Below are 22,937 nucleotides of genomic sequence, written 5' to 3'. Positions count from 1 at the left end.
GCGCAGTGTGCCGGCGCGGGCGTGGCCTCGCCCGGCGGCGCGTCGGATTCGAACGGGCGGACGGGAGCGGCGCGGAGCGAAATGGCCGGCGCGGGGGCTGCCCTGCTCCGCCAGTGCCCGCTCCTGCTGCCGCTGAACCGTGAGGGGACGGCGTACGAGGGCTTCGTCACCGCGCAGGTACCGGGGCCCGCGCGCCGCTTGGCCAGTGGCCGTTACTGCACGTCAGCCTCTCCTGCGCTGGCGGACGGCCCCGGGGCTGTGAGGGGGGGAAGCGCTTCCTGCTTCTCCCCTCGCCGGGGCCGGCAGCTGCTCGGCCGAGCGCGGAGCCGCCGGGTTTGTGAAGCAGGAAACGTGTGGGCCCGAGCGGAGGCACCGCGGGTTGTTCTGTGCCCTCGGGCCGCTGTGCAGAGGCGGCCACGTCGCGATCCCGCGGGTCCGCACTGCTGCGGGACGCGGAGCTGCTGCTGCTCCCGCCGCTGCCTTGTGGGCTGCGTTTGTTGTGCTGGCAAATGTTTTGTCAGCGGAATCAATGTGCTGGAACTCTTGACCTAGGGTAAAGATTAAAACAAATTACTAATTGCAGCTTTTTTTTTTCCTCTTACTGTTTTTATGAGGTTTCAGCTTAAGTAGCTGCATTATCTCTAAGAGGATGTGGTAAATTGCAGAGCAGGGAGAGCAGCATGGACGTGATACTGTGAAATCAGTTAATTAGTTAGTCCAGTGAAGAACTATGACAGGTTGACAGTGAACACTCTTAAGCCAACTTCACCATCAAAGACACTGTGCAGTAACACTGCAGCCACGTCTCTTTGAAATTTCACACAGGTTCCTGCACACAGACCACAGAAACAGCTCCTAACAGGTGTATTTTCATTTAGAAATAGCGTGGAATTTTCTTACCATAAAAATAAGTCAAAAGACACTGGCTGGGTCACACTTGCCTTTTCAAAATTGTTTTGCATTTCAGAGAAGTTTTGCAGTCAAAATTAGGGAATGTTTTTGTGACTCATTCAACTTTCACAATACATTTGCAAGCATATGTTTATATTTGCATTGTTCTAGCAGCTGCAAGTTTTGAAACGCCCTGTGTGTTAAAATGTATCCTGGAGTTAATGTAAAGGTTAAGACATGAGGTGAGCATCTGCTCTCAGATGTGATATTTTGATTAGGGCTAAGGCCACAATGTAGCCAAGTCTGAGGTTATGTGCTTAATTTAAGCACGCAGTAATCATTAGGTTTGGAGGCATTTGGAAGCAAGTGACGCCAATGGGCTGTATTCTGCTCTGAAACTGGTATCTGGCTTTTGCTTGTGAGAATCACAGGAACACTAAGATTGGAAGGGACCTCTGGAGATCCTCTAGCAGGGTCAGCTGGGCTTGGGGCTGTTCAGCCTGGAGAAGAGAACGCTTTGGAGAGAACTTATTGTGGCCTTTCTGTACTTAAGAGGGGTGTATAAGAAAGATGGGACAGACTTTTTAGCAGGACCTGTTGCGATAGGACAAGTGGTGTTGGTTTTAAACTGAGGGTAGATTTAGATTAGATAAGAGGAATAAGTTTTTTACACTGAGGGTGATGAAACACTGGAACAAGGTGGCCCAGAGAAGTGGTGGATGCCCCATCTCTGGAGACATCCCAAGCCAGGCTGGATGGGGCTCTGAGCAACCTGAGCTGGTGAAGATGTCCCTGCTCATGGCAGGGGTTGCACTGGATGGGCTTTAAAGGCTCCTTCCAACCCAAACTGTTCTATGATTCTATTCACTGTAGCAGTCATCTAATCACAGGAGGAAATCTTCTTTCGTTCTTCCTTCTAAAGAAACCTCAGAATTTGTAGGCACAGTTCAAGGAATGGTGAGCTGGAACAGAGTCTGGAATAAAAGTTTGGAGATGAGTTAACTGCCCTTTTCACTTCAGGAAGGAGTTACTCACAAACCTCTTTTATTTCAGTTTTATTTTGATCCTCCCATAAGAAAGTAGGAGGAGGATCACAGATAGGGATAGTTACTGAAAACACAAGTAGGTGACATTTAGGAGCTGCCCCAGATGGATTGCACTAATGGGGAAAAAAATTACATTTGTGTACTTGGGATTATTTTTGTTTACAGTTTCTAAAACCTTACTGAAATGTGTTGTAGATCAGTTCCCAAGTTTGTTTTCATTGTAGTACTTTTATGGCAAGAGTCTGTTTTGACTTGAGGACAGACTTTCACGTACTTCAGCATGGCTTGGATTAAATTATACTTCTTGGTTTTGTCCAGATTTGGACAATGTTTGGTTTTCTTCTAAAAGGTGTTATTTCTGCTTTATCAAATGTGGTGCACGGATGAGTTTTTACTGAATTCTGTGAGTCAGAGTTAAAATCAACGTTATTTCTACCTGTCACGCATGCTGCTTTTTGTCCTAAGTAAAGAAATTCTGAATAATATTCCTGAAAGTCATATAAGACAAACTTTGTCTTAGCAGCTGATCTTATGGGGAATACTTCCTACAAGTGTCTAACTATTTTTCTTTGCTGACCTTCCTGTTAACTAAATGTTTATTTTCAAGGGTAGAGACTTCCATATCAGGATACTGTTACCAATGGATTTTCAACTGAAAAATGCAAGGTAAGACAATTTATGAAAGCAATTTCCAAGTGTATGTAACAAAAGTTTATTTTGCTATAAGTGATGTGGATATGCATATGAATTATTTTTCCAATATCAGTATTGGTAATTAATTCTTACTGATTTCACTTAACCTTGAAACAAAATTGTACAGCGTCAGTGTTAACAAACACTGACAATAAACATTTGCCTATATCAAAATATTTTGTTGTTAATTAACTTTGAAACCTGTTGTAATTAATTGGTTGTATTTATATATAAATCAATGTACTTGGAAAAAAATGTTTATTTAAATCAGATTATTTATATGTTAACATTTGGGAAACTGAAAATTCAGTGCAAGTTTGTAAATTTAAGCAATTGTATACTTCAAGTTTTCTCTTTCCTGCCAATATGTGTTAATTTCCATTACCCAACTTTTGTTTAAAATCTCTGTTCTTATTACTGTGAGTGTTTATCATGGTAATTTGTGGGGGTGTATTGTGTGCGTGCACACAGACTTGCATTAGGCTTTACTGTTGTATTCCGCACTTCTGCCTAGGCCACAGTGAGCAGATGTGGTATTACATAGCTTTATTATATTCTAGGTTGGATACTTAAAAACACATTACAGGTAACTTTGACATTTTCAGGGTATAATTTTAAAGTATTGGTATATTTTATGAAGGCATATTAGCTTGCAAGAATTATGTTGTTGTTTTCAGCAAAGAACAGAGGCTTTTGTAAGTAAATGTTTAATTTTTAATGGGCTTTGGGATAGTGACATTTGAAAGTTTTACGTGACTTTGAATATGAAAACTCAAAGAAATTTTGAAGTATTGTTTTTTTTGAAGAAAACTTTTATGTTGTGGTGTAGCAGGCTTTCTGATCTGTTCTAAAAGTCATGTACTGTGAATTTAAAATTTACACAAAATACTGTTTGTCTAGTATAGAGTGTAGCTGGCACCTAAAGAAGATACTGCATGGATATCGGCATATTTTAAAGCAGGTATACAACATTTAAAATAATTTCTGTTACGTGTATACTTATAATAATTTTGAAAAGCTGATACTTGCACACCAATTCTGAAAGTGTTAAAGAACTTTCCTTGCATTGTGTAGCCAAGATTTATTTTGAAAGGCTTGAAGATTTGTAGGTCGACCTAAAGAGAGATGGATAGAATTTAGCAAATATTTCTTTTTCTTCAAGCTTTATTTTTTTGAAGATTGAGATAGAACAATTTCTAATGAATGACTGCTGACATTTTACTGGAATATTTCTTTGATATGTCAGTTAGATTATTGTTTTCTCTTTTTAATAAATGTATTTTTTACAAGCTGTTCATAATTCAAAGAAGATCATTCACATTGATTATTGATAGATCCAGCTCATTCTGTGTTGTAGACAGTCTCATGGACTGTGAGCTCCTAACTGGGGAGTAAACATGGACACAGAGCTGAGGAAATGGCAGTGTAAGTATGTACCACATCTGAAGATAGACAGGGATCCTTAACCATGGATAGCATCGAGAAGCAGACAGGTCTGGAGCGTTCTCAAAGAAAATGCAATCAAGAACATTTTTGTGTCATTCTAAAGCTTCTGTTCTCATTGGTGAAGACCAAAGTCTTTATAAATATCTTAATAAATACATAAAGTGTAAAGTCTTCATAAACTATGGAAATGTGTAATGGGATGTGATGTGACAAAGGGGATGGTTAATTTTCAGTAAGGTCTCTGTATTCTGGGAGGTTTATTCTGTGACTGAAATATTGAAACATGTTGTTTTATGTTCACTGGTTTGACAGTACTAGAAAAATAGTTAGGTTGGAATTGTCTACCACTAAATGTTAAACAAGTTGATACTGTGTTCCCTCCAGAGGTTGCACAGTTGTCCAGATCTTGTCAGTTTTATGGTGGAGATGAAAACTGTTTTGGTAAGTGACAGAATGTATGTGGGAGAAGGGATGTTCTTATAACTTCGTTTTTCACTTTCAGTTTCTAACAGTTTGTGGTTTGATAGATGGATTTATGGGGGGTTTGTGTGTGTGTTTTGGTTTGCTGGGGTTTATTTGTTTGCTTTAGAAGGGGGCATATCATGTGCATGCTGTTTGTGCAATATTTGTATAAATATTATTTAGGATTTTAAGTGACTGTACTCTTTGGAAGTTGGGGTGTTACAGAAAAATTAAAATCCTGGCCAGGGACCTCAGTATAGAGCCATGCACTTTACAATTATTTTCTTGGAATTCCTGGTATTCTTCAGGTGGCAAAAAAGGCTTATACAGTCAGTGGATTGCTGAAGGTGTTTTCACCTATGTGACGACTTGACCAATAAATGCAGAAAGCTTTTTTTATAGTTTCAAGACTGCTGTTTACTCTGTTTTTAAAAAAATTTCTAATCTGGGATGGAAAAGTGATAAAGTCTTTAGTTAAGAACACAAACCTGACAATTTTGTGTCAAAGATTACTTGCTGCAACCTATTTAACTTAGAAATAAAACACAGTAAGTATTCTTCAAAACAAGAACGAAAATACCTTTCTGGTATTATGTTAGTGCTCTATGGCAGGAACACCTTTCCTCAGTATTGGTTCAATCCCTCTCAAACGGGATTACGCTAAACCAGGCAAAGGCACTTGGAACAGGACTGAATAAGAGTGTCTACCTGTGGCTATTTTGGAATATTTAACAATAGTTATTCCAATCTATTTGCCTGGATACACAAGCACTCAGAAAACAGGAGTGCAATGAAAGTATAATTAATTCAAAAGAGTAAAATAGTAATCCTCAGTGCAGATAGTAAAAACAGAAGACACTGTGGGAGAACTGAGCAGAAAGGACTGTTATACTGATTTTTTTTGTTTTGTTGAAGATGCTTTTATTTTAAATTACTAATAATTTCATTATAAACTTTATTAATTTATTTGTCATGTAAGCATAATTTAAACTTAAGTACACTTCTAAAGAAAGAGTAGTACAACATAAATGTCGAACATACGGTTTGATTTTGTTTTTCTCTGTAACGTAGTATTACCTTTTTGATAAACTTTTTTTTGAGGTATTATGGCATAGTTGATATATGTCTGTACCAAAACTTACTTTCTGTGATTTTTTTGATGTTAAAACCGAGAAATAGAGTGGTTTTTTTTCTTTTAATTGCTATATAAAGTTGTATATAGCTACTTAAAAATAATATGAGGATTTCATATATGTGTCATCTTTTGTGGCTGTGGAACCCAGGAGACAGCTGTGGGCTTAACAGAACCTTCTTTTGAAATGTTCTTTCTGTCAAGATGTTTGACTTCAAATTTACTAGCTGAAAAAAAGGCACATTTGATATTTGCATCTGAAGACTATGTTGTCAACATCTGTGTGTTTTTTTTAAATTGCAGATGTTTTCATTACCAGTATCTGAAGTAATTTACCAAACAGCTTCTTTGTCTGCTTTAGCTAGAGGCTACAACAAAACAAATGCAGTGTACAGTTAATTTTACATAAGCTTAATATTTTTGAATGAATTGAAAAAAAATCACATGACTATATAGATGCAAAAATATTGAAATCTCTCTTAATGATGTTTTTAATGTTCTTTTAAATAGGAAATTGCTCTAAAGAATACACAAGACCTGCATATACCACGACCGCCAGAATACTACTCCTGTCTTGTCAGAGATCTAGAAACACTGGGTTGGAATAAGTATGTTTATTTTATTTCTTAACAGACATTCTCTTTCGAATATCTGTTCTTATCTTGTATTTGAGGTTTGAACTTATCAAATGTACTTGTTCTCTTAATTTATCCTGTTCAGAAACTGTTTTGCTTTAAAAACTCTGCTGCTTTGTTTTTAATTTAAAAAAAAAACACCAACAAAGCTGTACCAACTGGAAGTCTGTTTTCAGTCTCAAATAACTGAGCTGAAAGGTGAGATACTACTACTAAGAAATCAATTCTTCTTTGACCTATAAACTGTTGGTATAGTAAACATTTAATACAACTTTATAGTTCTCCTTTTTCTTCTTTCCCCTACTTTGTACAGCTTTTTTGACTATTCCCGTATGCTATGGTTGACCGTCGTGCACCTTTATGCTTTCATAAAAACTGTTCATACATTTTTGTAGAACTGGAATAGTTATTTTTAAAGAACAGTTCTGCCTTGCTCTCCATAGCACAAAGATCTCCTTAGACAAAGGAATAACATAGTTAATCCACAAAAACGTAAATTTACAAAAAAATTATGTGAGTTTAGGGTAGAATTTTGAAAGCTGTAAATCCAGAAGTCCAAAGCAGCCAGGTTTGGGATTTCCCCACCCCAGGTGACAGTACATGGAGGGGTGAGGTATAGGTAGTTTCTTATCTTTATAAAACCCTGTGATATAATTTTCAGGTAAAATTAGAATAAAGCAGGAGTAATTATTTTTTTTTTCCAGTTAGAGGAGGAATGCTCTAATTCTTTCTAGATAAATGGAGTTTCATTGACTGCAGTTGAATTACACTTTTATCAAGACTTGTATTTTTTTAAGCTGGTGTAGAGAAACGAGGTGTCAAAATACTCCCAGGAATCTGTAAGACTATTGCATTGAAGTTACTCAATGTTAAACATGGAGTAATATATCAGTTTCCCTACTTACTACCACTAATGCTTTTTCCAGCTGTTTTTTCAGTTCCTTTATCTTGAGACTGTGTCATTTATGTAGATCATTTTTTCTTCTCCCTTCCTTCCTAGGAATCTGCACACCCTTTGGTGTATGTCTGCTTTTTCTTGTACAGGTGTCTCAACTCTGTTGCCCATTTCTCTTGAAAGAGAACCATTTTTCCCAACATTCTGGCTCAAATGACTGGGCTAGTATGTATTGGTTTAAAAAATATCTTACTTAGGTCAGGAAGCAGATGCTGTCTTTGAGCTTTGATAGGCCTTTCCATCCACCTAGGTGATCAGTTGTACAATAATCTTGGACTGCTTTTTATCTTTACGCAAGAATGACATAGTAAAAATGCCAAAATATCCACATGCCTGTTTCACTGGTAAATTGGGGAAAGTTTGGACCTTTGGGGAGTTGTTGAAGCTACTCAGCAGAACATATTTCTAGAGAACGATGTATTTTATAATTGTATCCATCTTCATTGTTGTGGGAAGCACAAATCAGTGACATCTTAAGGAAAGAGTCAGTGATTATGTCAGAAGTTTTAAAACTTATTTACATTTAGTATGTACTTGCTACTTGCTTGGGTGCATGTGTACTGTGTAAAACTGTCATGAAACAAAGGCAAATCATCATAAATAACTCATTTTGTACCTGTTCGGGTACTGTTTTCTGCAGAAAATCAATTTCAGAATATGAACCAATATCCACTGAATTTTCCACAATAATAGTATTGATAATAAAAGAGAAGTTCATTGAAGAGAAAAGCAAATCAAGAGCATAAAAGTCTCATACAGTAAGAAACTGCAGAAATGGATCAAAGATTTGACAGGAAGTTTAATGTGTACATAAGTAGAGGCTGACAGGAACATGCTGTGTGTGTCAAAGGTTCCAGTGATGGAAAACTGAAACACAGTGCTCACTGACCACAGCATGAGCCTTGACACACGCTGTAAATAACCCTAAGATGTATGACTGCATTAAGCAGTAGGCTGGTGTATTAACAGCAGTAAATCTAGACCAGCAGAAATGGTTGGCATGTAGGACTTCCTCTGATTAATATTTGTAACAGACTAATAGGAGTATTGCAGATGTTTCAAACTGTATTTCTTACAATGCTGTTTCTTTTCTCTTTCAGAGTCGTGTATGTGGATACTGGTCTTACCACAGTCAAGCTAAAAGCTGAAGACTCTTGTGGTCGACAGCATCTCATCATTCTGAAGTTAAATGCCAAGGTGAACTTATGCGGGAGAAATTATTTTAAGGCTTCCTTGAAATAAATGGATTTTTGTTAACTCGTAAGGGTTTTAGAGACCTGGTTTATTTGTTACTGTGTCTGTTCTGCAAGATAATGGTGGGGTTTTTTTGAGAAATATTTTCTATAGAGTTTTGAGACTTTAACTTAACTTAAAATTAATATTGCATTATGGTTATCTGTAAGAATCTTTTCATATGAAACTGTGCATCACATGAAAAACATCTTATGATACTGTAGTTATTTTACTGGATTACAGACAAAGCCATTTGGGAGACTTTCATTCATTATCACTCCATCCAGAGACTATGCATATAATAAGAATCAGAGGATGCTGGGTTGCTTCCTTAGGAAGCCTTACTGTTAAAGCTATAGATAGAACGATTTGTGAAAAACTAACTATGGAAGTAGAATTCCTTATTTTTAAAAAATCTTGCTTTTTAGTCTAAATAATTGGCTGATTCTGGCAGTGCTTGCAAAGCAAATCTATGGCATGTGCAGAAGCAGGAAAATGTTAATTCTTCCTAGTACTTAGAACCAAATTCAAATTACAATGTTTCTTCATAGACTTTCTCATTTCCAGGCATAAGTCTCTTGTCGGACTTTCTCCAAGTGATTGTTATTATGAAAGATCAATTGCTTGTCCTTTTTAAACCGCATCTGGCATTTAAACTTGCCACGAGAAGCAGTTAATATGCAAAATGTGGTTTTGGTGACGTGGGGATTTGATTTACCTTGATGTACGTATCTAATACATTTGAAAGGATTTTGCTTTTTTGAAGGGATTTCTTCTTGTAACCTGCTTTAATACAAGTATATTTATTTTTGTTACGCTGTTGCTTTGGTTAAGGTTAGTATGTGAGCTGAACCTTTCCTCCCCAGTGCATATCGCTGGCTCTTGTCTGTGTTCTGGCAGATCGGTTTTCTGAAAACAAAGTGTGCATCTTCGCAAGTATAAAACCAAATACATTGGGTTTTATTTATCAGAGTTCATTTTGTATTGCATGGGAAGCTGGTTGGGTTCTTGCCATTTCAGACCCCAAGCGTTCGAACAGGCCACTGCAAGAATTTGTGCACCATGTAGTAATCAAAGTGCTTTGGTAATTATCTGAATGATTTGGCAAGGGTTATGAAAATACTTTCTCTAGATGAAGTTAGCTGCGTGCTCAAAAATGCAATAAGAATATTACGTTTAATAATTGCTTAAATTATTCTAAAGAATAATTGGATTATTCCAGACATATAAATTTGAAGGTAACTATAATAACATGATGTCATTGATATGCTCTGGTATATAGTTTAAAATACTATCTCCTGGGAAATAATTTGCCTTATTTTATAAAGGGTTTTACTCAGTGGGGTCTAAAAGCATTGTGTACATGTGTACAGAATTGTTGTTGTGTAGATCTTGGCTATTATCCAGTGCACAGTACAATATTGTGCTCTTAAAGAAAATTTGACTTAAAATGTAGGGTAAAAGTGCCGAATGTATTTTGGTTTGCATTTTTTTAAGTGATATAAAGTTTGTAGAATCTGTTTGCAAGCAGTCGTTCAAAGGCACCCCACAATAAACACATTAAATAAATTTACTTACCAAGAAAGTAAACACATAATTGACTAATGCTGCTAGGATTTAAAACCAATCGTATGGAAAAATTGTTGTGACTTAGTTCATTTTAGGCATATTTTTATTCCTTGAAAACAAGTTTATTTTTATACAAGCATTGAAATATTTCATGAAAAATAATACCTACACGACAAAACCACTAAGAGTACAGTGCCTACAGTACAAGATCAGTAATGCTACAGTAAAATAAACTCTAATAGCTTTTGTGGATGTACCTTTCCAAGTTGTAACTGTTCCTGTCCAAATTAGCTGTGCTCTGTCACTGGTTTTTGACTTGTCTGCTTCCAATCTGATAAAATGGTAAAGCACAAGATATTCACATTGTAGGAGTTGTTTTCAGAAAGTGGAAACCTAACAGAAACCACAAATGAAGGCAAATGAAAAACCAAGTTTGAACAAATTTCCATGAAATCCATAAATCCGCTAGGTTATTATTAAAATCAAAGCAGTGAAGAATGAATGCTGTGCCTCTTTTTTGCTCTTTGCCATAGAGAACAATTATGAACTAATTGCTGTAGAATTACATTTTACATAAAATGAAGACACATTTAAAAACCTCTGATAAATTAATTGCCAGATGTCTGGTAAATAAGGACAACGTCTATGTCTGGAGGTTGACTTTGGATGGAGAACAGTTCTGGCAAGCAGCGCAGCTCAACTTTGCCTTTTTGTCTTAACTCTCTTTAAGATGGGGCTTTTTTTCATAAATGTCCCCAAATAAATATCTCCGTAACATTTGCTTGTGTTGGCATTTTGTGCAATACTAATACAATTTCTATAAAACCACTGTGTACATCGCTGGTAGGATTTGAAAGACTGCATAGGACTAAAGGAGGGAACTTCTCAGGTGAATAAAATTTTGGATAGGTGCTCTTAGAAATGACAGTTTATTTGTTATTAGATATTTCTTTCCTTTGCTACTTTATTTTTCAGAAAATACCAGGTTTTTCCACATTTCATATTGGATGCTGAACAGCAACAGATTTACTAATGTAAGGAATAGTCAGTGGTTATTTTTAGAGTTACCAAACCTTTTATTTTTATAGTTTCAGTTTTCTAAACACAGCTAATTTTTCTTTCCTTCATTGATACCTTTTAATTTGAGGAGGAGATGAGTAGCTGTTTTCATTTAGGCTATATGATCCTTCATCTCTTTCTAAACAGTTATGTATTTATCTGATTACTTTCAGTTCCAAAACAAAACATGTTGCCAATCAGAGCAAATATTCTAGTTTAAGGGAAAATTAGTTCTTTACTCTTGAAAGGTGGGGGTTTTTTTGTTGTGGTTTTGTTGTTGGAGGTAACCAAGGAGAATTTTCTTTTTTAATATTTGATCTTTTTTTGTCTTAAATTATTTTTAATGTGTCTCTGAAAACTGAACAGAGAAAACTCTGGTTCTTCTGTCTTTACTAAAAACTGGTAAATAAAAACTGTTTACATGTAGATTTCTTCTCTAAATGATAAGTAACATTAATAACCATTGCTGAAAATGCTCTACATAGAGTTTCCTCTAAGAACCAAGTTCTCAGGATGCTTGAAGTGCTCATATTTTATTATCGAATTTGGCAGCTTAGGATCAGTCTGACTTCAAATTGCTTAAAAAGCCCCTAACACCTGTATTTTCTTTCCCTCAGTATCCAACAGAACCACCGGATTGCCTTGTGGATTTTCCTGTTCAGTTTACTGTTTCTTGGATGCCCCAGGTAAACTGCTCTACCATGCATGTTTTTTTAATAACTGAGATACATATGCAACGTGTAGATGGTAATGAGGGCTTGGACTTTATTTTTTACCTCCAGCTTTTTTCCCAGTGTGCACTTTACTTCTACACATGCTCATGTAATAATACTGAACTTCATATTCCTTATGATACTGTTTTAAATATTCTCCTTGCTGTGTAGTTATATGTTTTGCAGTCATACTGTCTGTTTTTTTTTCTTAAGCTGTTCATACATCTGAACTGTCTTTTGGAATTATATTAGGAAAATATATACACAAGAAACAATTGTCTTAGAGAAAAGAAGCACCAGCTGAAGTTGTCAGACATTAAATAAAAAGGTTGTTCCCCAGTTTGTTATCCTCTATAGTTTCTATAACATAATAAATTTTGCTCATTTGCAATCAAAATAACAACAGGAAAGTACTTAATAGAGTTCTGATTTCCTAGTGTAACCGATACTGTTAATATAAAGAGCCAGGAGCCATTGTCTTTTTTTAGTCTCTCTTGCATTATTTCATGTATCTTTTTTCTTAATCGGGCATGTGTACTTGATTAAATGGATTTAAATGTGGCTGCTTAGAAGTTAATTTGAATTATCTCTAGAAAATAGTTGATGTTTAATTTCATTTGTTTCAGGAAAATAGAGTTTACTTAGATTTCATAATTTTAACTCTCATCAATAAAGCCTGTCTTTATGGTACTAAATTTACATAGGGAACAGGGCTGAAAGGTTGAATCAGAACAAACAGAAGATGGGCACAGAACTTTGACTGCAAAGCACAAGGTTTTGTGTGTCACCTCAGGTCCTCCAAGGCGAGAGCTGGAGGAAATAACTGCAAGAATGGACCATTGCAAATGAAAAATGCATTTAGTTCTGCATGTAATTTTTAATATTGATTCTCTGGTGTGGTTTGGAACAATTTAAACAGATATTGGTTTTACCTTAAATTGTACTGGATTCCATATACTACAGGCAGGATTTCAAGTAGTATTTCTAACCTCCAACTTCATACATACTTTCAATAGTGTTCTGTTAATTTTACAACTTTGCAATACATGTTGCCACAAATTAACAACATTTCAAATATCCTTGGCAGTCTTTGCCTCTCTGTGTTTACTGTCAGTCACTTCAAAGCTATTAGCTGGACTAATGTTTTAATAAAATGTTCTTGAAAAGCATGATAGGAAGCAGCCTTCTTTGACAAGTTGAAGATGGGAGTGAATATATTAGTATTGACACTATAAGTAAAAATCTAATGTTAAAAATATGACATTTTAATGCTTACAGTTAGAATTACCTGCGGACTATCTGAACATGTATGTTTTGAGATCATGAGATATTAATTCTTGCTGCGGATTGTCTGCTATGATATTGAACCAAATACCAGGCACCTGTGCATTATGCTGATAGAAACGCTTTAGTAGTACAGTAGTTTTTGAAAATTAACCTTATCTGTGTGGGTGACGTGAACATAACATGTCTGGGGAAAATAATGTGAGTAGTAATTGTCTGAATTGTGTTTATTTTCAAAATGCATGGAAATCATTGCAGTGAGCAGTCTTTGTGCTGTGGTAAATGGAGGGTTAAGGTTAGATAATGCTGAAACGCCACTGATAGCAGAATTTAGCAGGTCCTCAAGTGGCTGAAAATTTTAGTTCTTAAGAGGGAAAAAGAACATGCTCTGCCTGTTTTCCAGTACAAGTTTTGGTACTGATATGTCTCAAATTTTAATATTTGTTGGTCGTATTTAAGGCTTGATAGTTTATACATTAATTAAAATTATACAATTGCACTAGAATATAAACTCCCATGAAAGAAAATATAAATAGATTTCAGGTAATTGATTTTTTTTCCACCCCCCTGTGTGTGCTGTTGTTGCCTATTTCAGGTTCTTTTCAGTGCTCATGGACTTGAAACTTGAGGGGTTGTTGGATGGTTGTTTTTTTCCTTTTTTTTTTCTCTGTATAATAATAGACATGGCTTTATGGCATCCATATTAAAAATGGGTAATTTTCCTTATGGTCCCTGTCTTCCTGCTGGGTTGATAATGTTTTGATGTATTTTTCTTTTGCTCTGATGAGAGGTCTGCTGCTGCTGCTCTGACATATTCATTTGGATGAATAATTATAACTTGCACAATGTCAAGCTGAAGATGGTAGGGTTTTGTGCGTCATGACAAGCCTGGTAGCCAGTGCAGGTGTCTCACAGCATGAGCAGCAACAGCCAGTGGATTCTGGCTCAGAGGAGACATTTTAGAGTAGTAAGAAATCAGCACCAAGGGCAATGCCGCTGCTGCTGCTACTGCTGTAAGTGCCAAATAAATGCAGAGTGCTTCTCAATGACAAGCGCAAGAACATCTACTTATTTCAGTTCTATTCTTTTTTTTCTAAATAACCAGATAAATGTGCTGTCTCTGCATTTCAGCATACGTTCTGCAGTTTAAATGCATCTATATTCTGCTGCCCTCACATCAGGGTGGTGTTTCTATACTGACCACTGCCCACCTGGTTGGCTACATGAAGGTCATGAGAGTGAAAATTAATGACTAATGAGGTCATGCAGCCAGCCAACAATGAAACTAATATGAAATTCAGAAGGTAAAGTGGTATGAATGAGATTCCTTGGATATTTTAATGAAAATGCAGGAAAATGCATCATAATTGTGAGATGGCTCACAAAACACGTACTAAAGATTTCAGAGTGTTTGGTCTCAGTTTCATTTGTGCTAAGGAGAGGGGAAAATTGTTAAAACTTCTGTTAGAGAGGAATAAATCGTTTCCCTATAAGGCATAAATTATTTAGGTGATACAGGTGATCCTTCTTCTGGTCAACAGCTGTTTACTTTATAAATTCACAGATAAAATACAGTTCAATAAAGGGCAAACAATTAACAGCACCTATAGTTTAGCCTACTTTACCTTTTCCATTAGGAGGTTTCCAGTTGTTTTAATTTTGGATAAGCAATTTTCGTGTTAGGAAGAATTTTAGGAAAAAAAATCTCAGAATAAAGATTTTTTTTCTTAATTGTGCTGCATTTATCTTAATTAGAACATTATTACTACAATTTGATTAATGTTTAGTTCATCAAGGATTTGGAGTGGGTTTTGTAAGTATTTCCATGTAACACCTATTAAAGTTACTGAAAGACGTCATGGATTTTAAGGCAGGTGCAGACTCAAGATTTCCTCGATTCTTCTCAGCCTCTGTGGCTCTAGAAACGTGAACTAAGAGTAGAGTGACTTTTGTTCTATTCCTTCTTACTGCTAATTGGCACCAGGAGCTACTGGTGATGAGAGGAGATGAGAGTAGAAACAAAAATGTCGCAAAGCTACAGCAGCCTCTTTCCTGTTAGAAAAGAAGGTATGTTCCCCTCAGAAACAGGGCCAGAAGAGCTGATCTTCACCACCCAAAATAAGCGCTTCATCTCCTACCCGTTGTTGAAAGGAGTGGAGGATACATACAGTCTGAGAGCACAAAGGGCACGTTTGGGTCAAAGTTTTCTAAAGCTGCTGGGGAATCATCAAAGTTGATATGTTTACGTGTCTGTTTTCCTGTAAAATAACCAATTTCACTGAGTCTCTACAAACACCTGTGTTGAGAAGTTAAGATCACAGAATCGCAGCCCTCCAAATCAACATTAAATTGCTGTTCAGTCCAGAGGACTGCGTTGGTATAGTTTGTAGCAGTATGGATCACATTTCTGCCTGGTAGAGCTTTGGACTTTGAGGCGGAATATATGCTTTGCTGAGAGAGAAAACCATCTGAGCATCACTTACAGCGCCATTTCACAACTCAGCACTAATTGTATTCCTTGATTTCTACTCTTCCAACTTGAAATTTGAAAAATCCAGAGAAGTGATGATGGTTTATTTAAAGCTGTGACACAGGTCACTGGGAGTGATGCTCTAATAAAACCAGTGCTGTTAAGTCAGATGAAAGGATCTCAAGTGGAGTGCTCCAAACAGACATTTTATCAGCCTCTTATTTTTCCATATGAAAACTCAGAATGAGTCCATCTAATCTGAAAATGCGTTGTGATGATGAACTTGGTAATGGTGGACTCTCCAATGCTCATCTTGGAAACTTCTTAGGCCCAGCTGTGATTGGTTTGGCTCAGCTCTGGTCACAATCACGCAGGGTGTTTCAGCTTGGACTGTTGTTGTGAAAGATTAAACTGCCCCCAAGCTATTTGTTTTTATAATGGAGTAACCATCTGTATTTTTTTAGACTTGGGTGGGCAGCCAGTGGTGATACCCTGAATTATTACTGTCTTCTTTGCCAAAGAATAGTTGACGTATTTCATAATGCATTTGTACAAAGGTCACCAAGAAACAAAGCGTTTGTGCTTTTTGACATTATTAACAACTATCTTGGTGTAGTGTAAACCAACAAACAACGGGATTATAGCAGTGTTTTCTGAGAGAGTGTTGGGCAGTGACCAAAAATTAGTTGGTTAATCAAATAAAAAGGAACATTATAGTTTGCATGGTTTGCATGACAAGCATGTGATGTCTTTAAATAGCTATAGATGCATTTATGTATATAGCAGGAGACAGCTGGCAACATCAATGAAGCATGCAAATAAGATCAAATGAACAGTGAGTTTAAAAAAAAAAAAAGAGATTTAACTACCTTTTTAAGGAACATCATTGAAAAATTACAATTAGTATTAAAATTAATTGGATTTTAAAACTTATCTGTGGGTTATAATCCCTTGATGTTTCTTTTTTCTAGTGAAACCCTTTGAAATCCCGGAAGATAAAGATAAAAATGATTATTAGAGGATTTATCTGTATGTGATATAGAAAAATGTAAAAAATCAAAATGGAAAGCAACTGTTGCAAGTACCAGAAAATTATGCTATTAATTTAAGTGTCATCAGAGCACAAAAGATCACATTTCAGGACTGTGTGAAAATTATTAAAATACTGGAAATAATAGTACTTAAGATGAAGATATTCTACTCTAAGATGTGGTTAAGTGACTGACACTATTATATCACTTCAGGTATTATAAAAGTAACAAAATGCTTTTAAAGATAATAAGCGTTACATTTGGAGATTGGCAGTATTCACACTTTTCTGCTTAAGTGCTTTCCTACTTTAATATAATTTAATAACAGCGGGAAAAATGTAGCATTTTATTTCTAAGCTACACTGTTTCTTTCTAAAATATGTCTGCATAAGATGTAAAAACTTAAATTTCCTCATCTGAGAATGTTCATGGGAGTTGCTGCTTTTTGTCCAGGTGAGAAAGGAAGAATGTAGTTACTAAAGATTAAAGGAAACCTTTCCGTATGGATTGTGTTATTTATGGGAAAACACCTCTTGCTTTCCCTTTTGGACCCCAAGAAGTTGTTCCCAAGCCGAAAGAAATATTTTGGTTATCTCTCAGCTTGGAGGATAGTGACTTCTTTTGTGCTCAGGGAGGATTTTCAAGAGGCTTCTTTTGCATTGCTGTTCTGTAGATTGTCCTGTATAACGAAAGATTTTTCTGATTCCAGCTAATCCACTCGCAAACATTGAAATCCCTGGAGTGTAATCCGCTGGTTATTAGATGGTTTTGCCTTCTCTTACTGTATTTACATGGTTTGAAATCTAATGTTAAGCACCTGTTTTTATACTCCTTAATTTTGAGATAATGATGACATGGGTAAGCATTATTTCTTAGAGTCTTTAAAAAATAAATAAGCTACTTTAGTGATGTGGGTATTTCTCTGCATTTAGGAAGCAGAGACAAAATACCAGAACGTTAGAAATTTAATAGTAGATAATGACAATTTTTACTTCCTTTTTACAGTAGTTCATTACAAGTTAAAATGCAAAGAAATAGTTGTAATCTCTTTGCAGAAAAGTTTTCTGAAAAAGAGTACAAAACTCTATTAAATGCAGGTATGATGGATGTACATCACAACATGTTAGAACCGCCAGCATTACAGAATTGATGCTGTACTCAGGATACTACCATTCTTTGCTTGCGTTAATTCAATGATAAAATCTATGCGGTTCAATGTTTTATTGGACACACTAGATTTTAACACTTCTTAAATTACCTACATGTTGTTTTTTAAATATTCTGTAGGTAGAAGCTAGAGAAAATTAATTTAAATGTCTTCTTTTCTCAGAACTCCTTAATAGACATTTACAATCAGTTCCTGGTGGCATTAGAATCACTGAAAGAATTCTGGGATGCCATGGATGAAATTGATGGCAAGACCTGGGTGCTGGAGCCAGAAAATCCCACCCGGAGTGCTACAACAAGAAGAATCGCAATAGGTATGAAAAGGTTTGGGAACTAAAACTCTGGGTGCTGCTTTGCGGGAAAATATTGTGTATTTATCAATTATTAACAAAATATTGGAAATATTGGAGTGCAGCCAAAGGGGGATAAAAGGGGGTTACAAGAGGCAGGTGGAAAGGACAAAGAAAGAAAAGAGGAAATAAGAGGCTTATGCTGTTAACCATCTGAAAAAGTACCTTAATTCAGATGCTCATTTCTGGCATTTTAAGGTCTTTATATATATATATCTGTATATATATCTATATATAGATATATATATATAGAATAAGGAGTCTTGTAATTGGGAAGGAGAAACTTGCCACTGTCAGAGGTTAGAAATACAGGGGGGAATGTAATCTGTGAAAGAATGCCGGGGAGGGGACTGACTTTGATTTTACTGTTTGTCTTTGTACTTTTTGACTGTAAAAGTTGATGAGAAATTAATAACAATTGCATCTCTACTACCTTTAAAATTTCACTGAGGTTTCAAATGGATGATGTCATCTAGCTTGAGTCTGATTATTCAGAAATAAGTCCAAGTGTTAAGACTAGTCTATAAGAAATGCAAAACTAGCAGGTTTTTTTAATTGGTTGCTATTTTTAATTACAGCCCATTGAAATGTAGACATTTAATATATACTGATATTTTGTACAACTAATTTGGATACCTACCACCTTTTTTATTCTTTGACATAATGGAAACCAGCTTCAATTAACCCATTTAAAACTCCTTTTAAGAAGGTGAATATTTCTGTTTTGAAATACTTGAGCGCAGAGAAAAGCCTTTGCTTTCTCACCGCAGGGAACAACGTCTCGGTGAACATAGAGGTAGATCCTCGGCACCCCAACATGCTCCCCGAGTGTTATTTCCTCGGAGCAGACCACGGTAAGGCAGCAGCCACGGGTCTAAGTTCTGTCACGCTCCTGGGGTAAGCTTGACTTAAGCAGAGCTGGGAATTAAGCTGAATATGTGCTTAGGAGAGTTTACCAGCCTCAGGCTATAGCATGCTGGTTTGCTCCATGAGAGACTTTTTTTTTCTAGTGCTTTCCTAGCACAGTTTAGAGGGAACCCAGTGTCCCAACAGGTGATTACCTGATCATCTTTACATTTTAATATCATTTTCTGGTTTGTTTTTTTTTAAATACTCTGTACATCCTAAATGTTTGGAAGCATTTACATCCTTTACTCCATGTCCCACAGCTTTTTCCTAGCTTTTTAAGGTAAATAAGATCATATCTTCACCAGTAAGATATTTTAAATAGTAGTGTAATGAATACCCAAAAGTAACAAATAAGAGCAGTCATTTTACTTAGCTGTTTTAAATAATTAAGAAAAGCCCAAGCCCTGCCTTCCCCTTCAGTGCTGAAATACGAGAGTGGGGGAGCAAAGGGATCCTAAAGATGATGTAATGATTTACGTCCCTTGTTTGCAGTGGTTAACCCTTTGAGAATTAAGCTGAACAACAACATGCACTCATGGTAAGCACCTTCAATAATACAGGTTTGAAACCAACACGCTCTTTGCCATTCCTAGTGTTGACTTTTTTCTCTCTCTCTCTTACCTGCAGGGATCCAGAAATCAGTTTATTACAAAACCTGCAAGACCTCTTAGAAATTGATTTTCCATCTCGTGCTGTGTTAGAAAAAAGTGTAAGTTGCTTTTTCGTTTATGATCAGTCGTTATTTCTCCATAAGTAAAATTTAAGTGGTCACTTTTTAACTGCCAGGAAAAATAAGAGACTTAGAGAGGTAATTGGATTAATGTATTGTCATAAGGACTTCTGAACTTCAAGCAACAATTGTCAGAGCTTGTTAACCTTTGATTAGAGGTGCACACTTTCCTGAGGCCTTCAGCGCAGTTTGGTGATTAATAACAGGCTTCACTATTAAAAAGGAAAGAGGAAGTTCCAGAGTAGCTAATGAGATGTGGAATATCCAAACATTCTGTTATGGATGTTGATGACTGAAGTTCTAATTAGGTAGAGCTGCTTAGAAGGGGACAAGAGGCCATCCAAATACTGGTGCATCTCAAACAAACTTGGAATTAATTTTTGACAATGCTGTAGCACTGGGTTACTAGCTTCCCTTTCACTTGTGAAATCTTTAAATTAATATCTGTGCATCTTGCCTCTGATGTCCAAATGTAATGACAAATCATTGTGTTGAATTCAAAACTCACGCTAGGGCCCAGGAGTATGAAAACGCTTGTCCAACTAGATGTAATTTAGCAACAGCATGAAGTACAACCTAGTAAAGCCTTGTACATCTGGCAACTAATCTCACTCTTTATACCATAAAGGTGTAAACATCTCTATTGAAGGAAAAAATACTTAGTAATTCTAAGTAACAAAAATTCCAGGAGCAAAGACAAATAGATGTTACCAGCCCCCTTTCTTCCTTTCAGTTGTACTGTAAGCTAAAATGTGTTGTGTTTTAAGGATTTTGCCAAGGACTGTGGAATCTGCTATGCTTATCGACTGGCTGGCGCTCCTCCCGATCAGGTGTGTGACGATCCTCGATGCGGACAACCTTTCCATCAGGCTTGCCTTTATGAGGTAAGGTAATTAACGGGGCAAACCTTGCTCATTAACTCACAGATTCTAGGAAACAGAAGGGAACCCACCCCACTTTATGGTTATACAGACTCTGACTTGACACATACCACAGCAGAGGCTGATCAAACAAACTCTGTTTGGAAAAACCCCTGGTAATGGATTGTTCTCAGATTTGATATCAAACAAATATGAACCTGAACCCACTTCCTTGTGTTGCAGTGGCTACAAGGTCTTCCTTCCAGCAGACAGAGTTTTAATGTCATCTTCGGTGAATGTCCATATTGTAACAAGGTAAGGCAATCTGATGAAAATGAGTGCGCTAAATAGTGTGTAGTAGCCAAATAAAGGCAAAATTGTAACAGCGTCTGTCGTACAACAGAATTTGTGGCTAGCATTTTCCCTTTGCACATTGACATAAAGAGAGGAAAACCTCAAATTCCCATGCATTTAATGCATCAGTATTAACCTAAATGGTATTTAAACAGTCTAAAGACAGCTACACACCAGTTACCAACAGGCTACTGTCAGAATAATTAAATAACACACTCCATTGTATTGCATGATATTTCTTTAATATTGCTGTAGCAAGGTGCAGTTTCAGGGGAAAAAAAAAAAAACAACAAAAAAAAACAACAACCCCAAAAAAACCAACCAACCTCCCAACATTCATATCACAAAATAGTCTTGTACAAATAGTTTAGTTCATATGTAATTATTGAGTGCTGCTTTGGAAAAGTTAAGAGAAGTTGCCTTTAAAAGATGCATATTAACAGTATTTTTAAAAAATCTTTTTCAAGCCATTGACACTGAAATCTTCAGTGAAGAAACTCTGAGAAAAAAGCCTGCATGATGGAAACACCACTGCACTTCCACTGAAGACACCGAACAGCGACGTCAAAGAAAATACAAGGAAAGTACTATTAGTAGCAGCAGTATGAGTATAGCTATAGTGTAGTGGTATGTTTCCTCAGCAAACGCAAGCCTCAGGATAGTCGAGAAACAAGTACTAGTGATTCCAGAACCAGCTTCTTGCGATGATAATGGATGATGATCTGTAATTAAGCGTTGATTGTGGGTTGGTTTGGATTCTGAGAATATTGCTTGGTGGTTGAATGGTGGTAACTCACTTGCAGCGTAATTCTGCAGGAAAAAAAAATAGTAATAATAAACTTAACATTGAATAAGTGTGAACTGGAAAACAAAGATGCCATCTAGGTATTTCAGTTACCCTTGAGAAAGCAATACAATACTTACAAAGTCTTAACTCTAGAATTTGCAGGTGTAGGTATATTTTATATTAAGTGTATAACATTAAGTATGGTTAAACACCTTCTAAAGAGATATACTCTATATTTATTACTGAAGTCAACCACTGAAATTCTTCTATATCTTTAACTTGTTTAAAGAAAAATGTTAATATATTCACTCCTTACAGCATCCTGCTAATAAAGTTTCAGCCTGGAAACCCTGGACATTACACTGTTTGATTTGCCATTTTAATTAGTGGAAGTTTTTGCACTTCCTCATGAAGCTCATGTTCTCCCGGTTTATCAGGGATAGCATGGATATGCCAGAGTAAGGTGGTGGTTGGTGTTTTTTGGTCTCCAGAAGCAATGTCACCCTTAGCTTACCTTTTTGATTTCCATCTCTGAAAATAATCCCCAAACACTACTGTTCTGTTTCTCACATATCCAAGACTTGACTGTGTTTTCCACTGTCCCTTCGAAAAATTCCCACCTTTGGTTTCCTTTCCATTATCCCATGCACAATCTTATTTCTAGCAGTACATCCCACTTCATTTCAACTCTAGAAATACAGCTTTCCTGGTGAAAATTCATGATCTAAATTGTATTTCTCTAACAGAAATTTCCTGTCTTTGTTTTATTCCTCTTTCCAATTAGTGGCAAAAATGTCTGTTTCTTTTTCTTTAATGAAATGTAGGCCCTATCTAATAGAAAGATACTATTATGTTCAACATAAAGGCAGCTCAGGTTTTTTCTTCTGATTTTTGTTGTTTCCACATTGTTTTCCAGATGTTACACATGTACTCTGAACACTAGGCCAGTGATTGGTCCCTTTACTGTAAAAATGCACTTTTCCCTCCTCCCACAAACAGGAGGGAAACAAATGGCTAAGTTACTCTGCGGTGTCAGGATCTACAATCCACACTGTGCTTGCACTTCAAGAAGACAAAGCAAGTTGCACCAACTTTTTTCCCTGCATCTTGTTGGAAACCTAAAGGTGTCTCTCTGTATCTACTTCTTTCAGACTACAGTAG

The 22,937-nt window shown here is 36.4% G+C and overlaps 2 protein-coding genes across 5 annotated transcripts in view; one reads left to right on the top strand and one right to left on the bottom strand.

The window, feature by feature from the left end:
* The first annotated feature begins 20 nt into the window (after positions 1–20).
* On the top strand, positions 21–22,136 carry FANCL (FA complementation group L). Of its 4 annotated transcripts, none has more exons than XM_065834580.2 (14): positions 21–177; positions 2,545–2,603; positions 3,531–3,591; positions 4,461–4,517; positions 6,181–6,278; positions 8,361–8,457; positions 11,739–11,807; positions 17,950–18,100; positions 18,907–18,990; positions 19,538–19,583; positions 19,673–19,754; positions 20,543–20,659; positions 20,879–20,950; positions 21,457–22,136. In XM_065834580.2, exons 1-14 carry the CDS (start codon positions 82–84, stop codon positions 21,490–21,492), a joined length of 1,125 nt encoding a protein of 374 aa, XP_065690652.2. In that variant the 5' UTR covers positions 21–81; the 3' UTR covers positions 21,493–22,136. The 4 variants fall into 4 exon arrangements, with proteins under 4 accessions (XP_065690652.2, XP_071661742.1, XP_071661743.1 ...); XM_071805642.1 differs by having other exon boundaries at positions 42–177; positions 2,550–2,603; XM_065834581.2 differs by having other exon boundaries at positions 131–177; positions 3,536–3,591.
* Positions 21,554–22,937, bottom strand: part of VRK2 (VRK serine/threonine kinase 2) — a 39,662-nt gene continuing 38,278 nt past the window's right edge. Inside the window, exon 14 of the mRNA XM_065834579.2 lies at positions 21,554–21,799. Coding sequence (XP_065690651.2) covers positions 21,554–21,799 — 246 coding nt within the window. The remainder of the gene's footprint in view (positions 21,800–22,937) is intronic.

Source organism: Patagioenas fasciata, chromosome 3 (genome assembly GCF_037038585.1).
Source record: "Patagioenas fasciata isolate bPatFas1 chromosome 3, bPatFas1.hap1, whole genome shotgun sequence".
Lineage (NCBI taxonomy): Eukaryota > Metazoa > Chordata > Aves > Columbiformes > Columbidae > Patagioenas > Patagioenas fasciata.
Note: the sequence above shows the minus strand (reverse complement) of the source record. Positions and strands in the feature narration are given on the sequence as shown.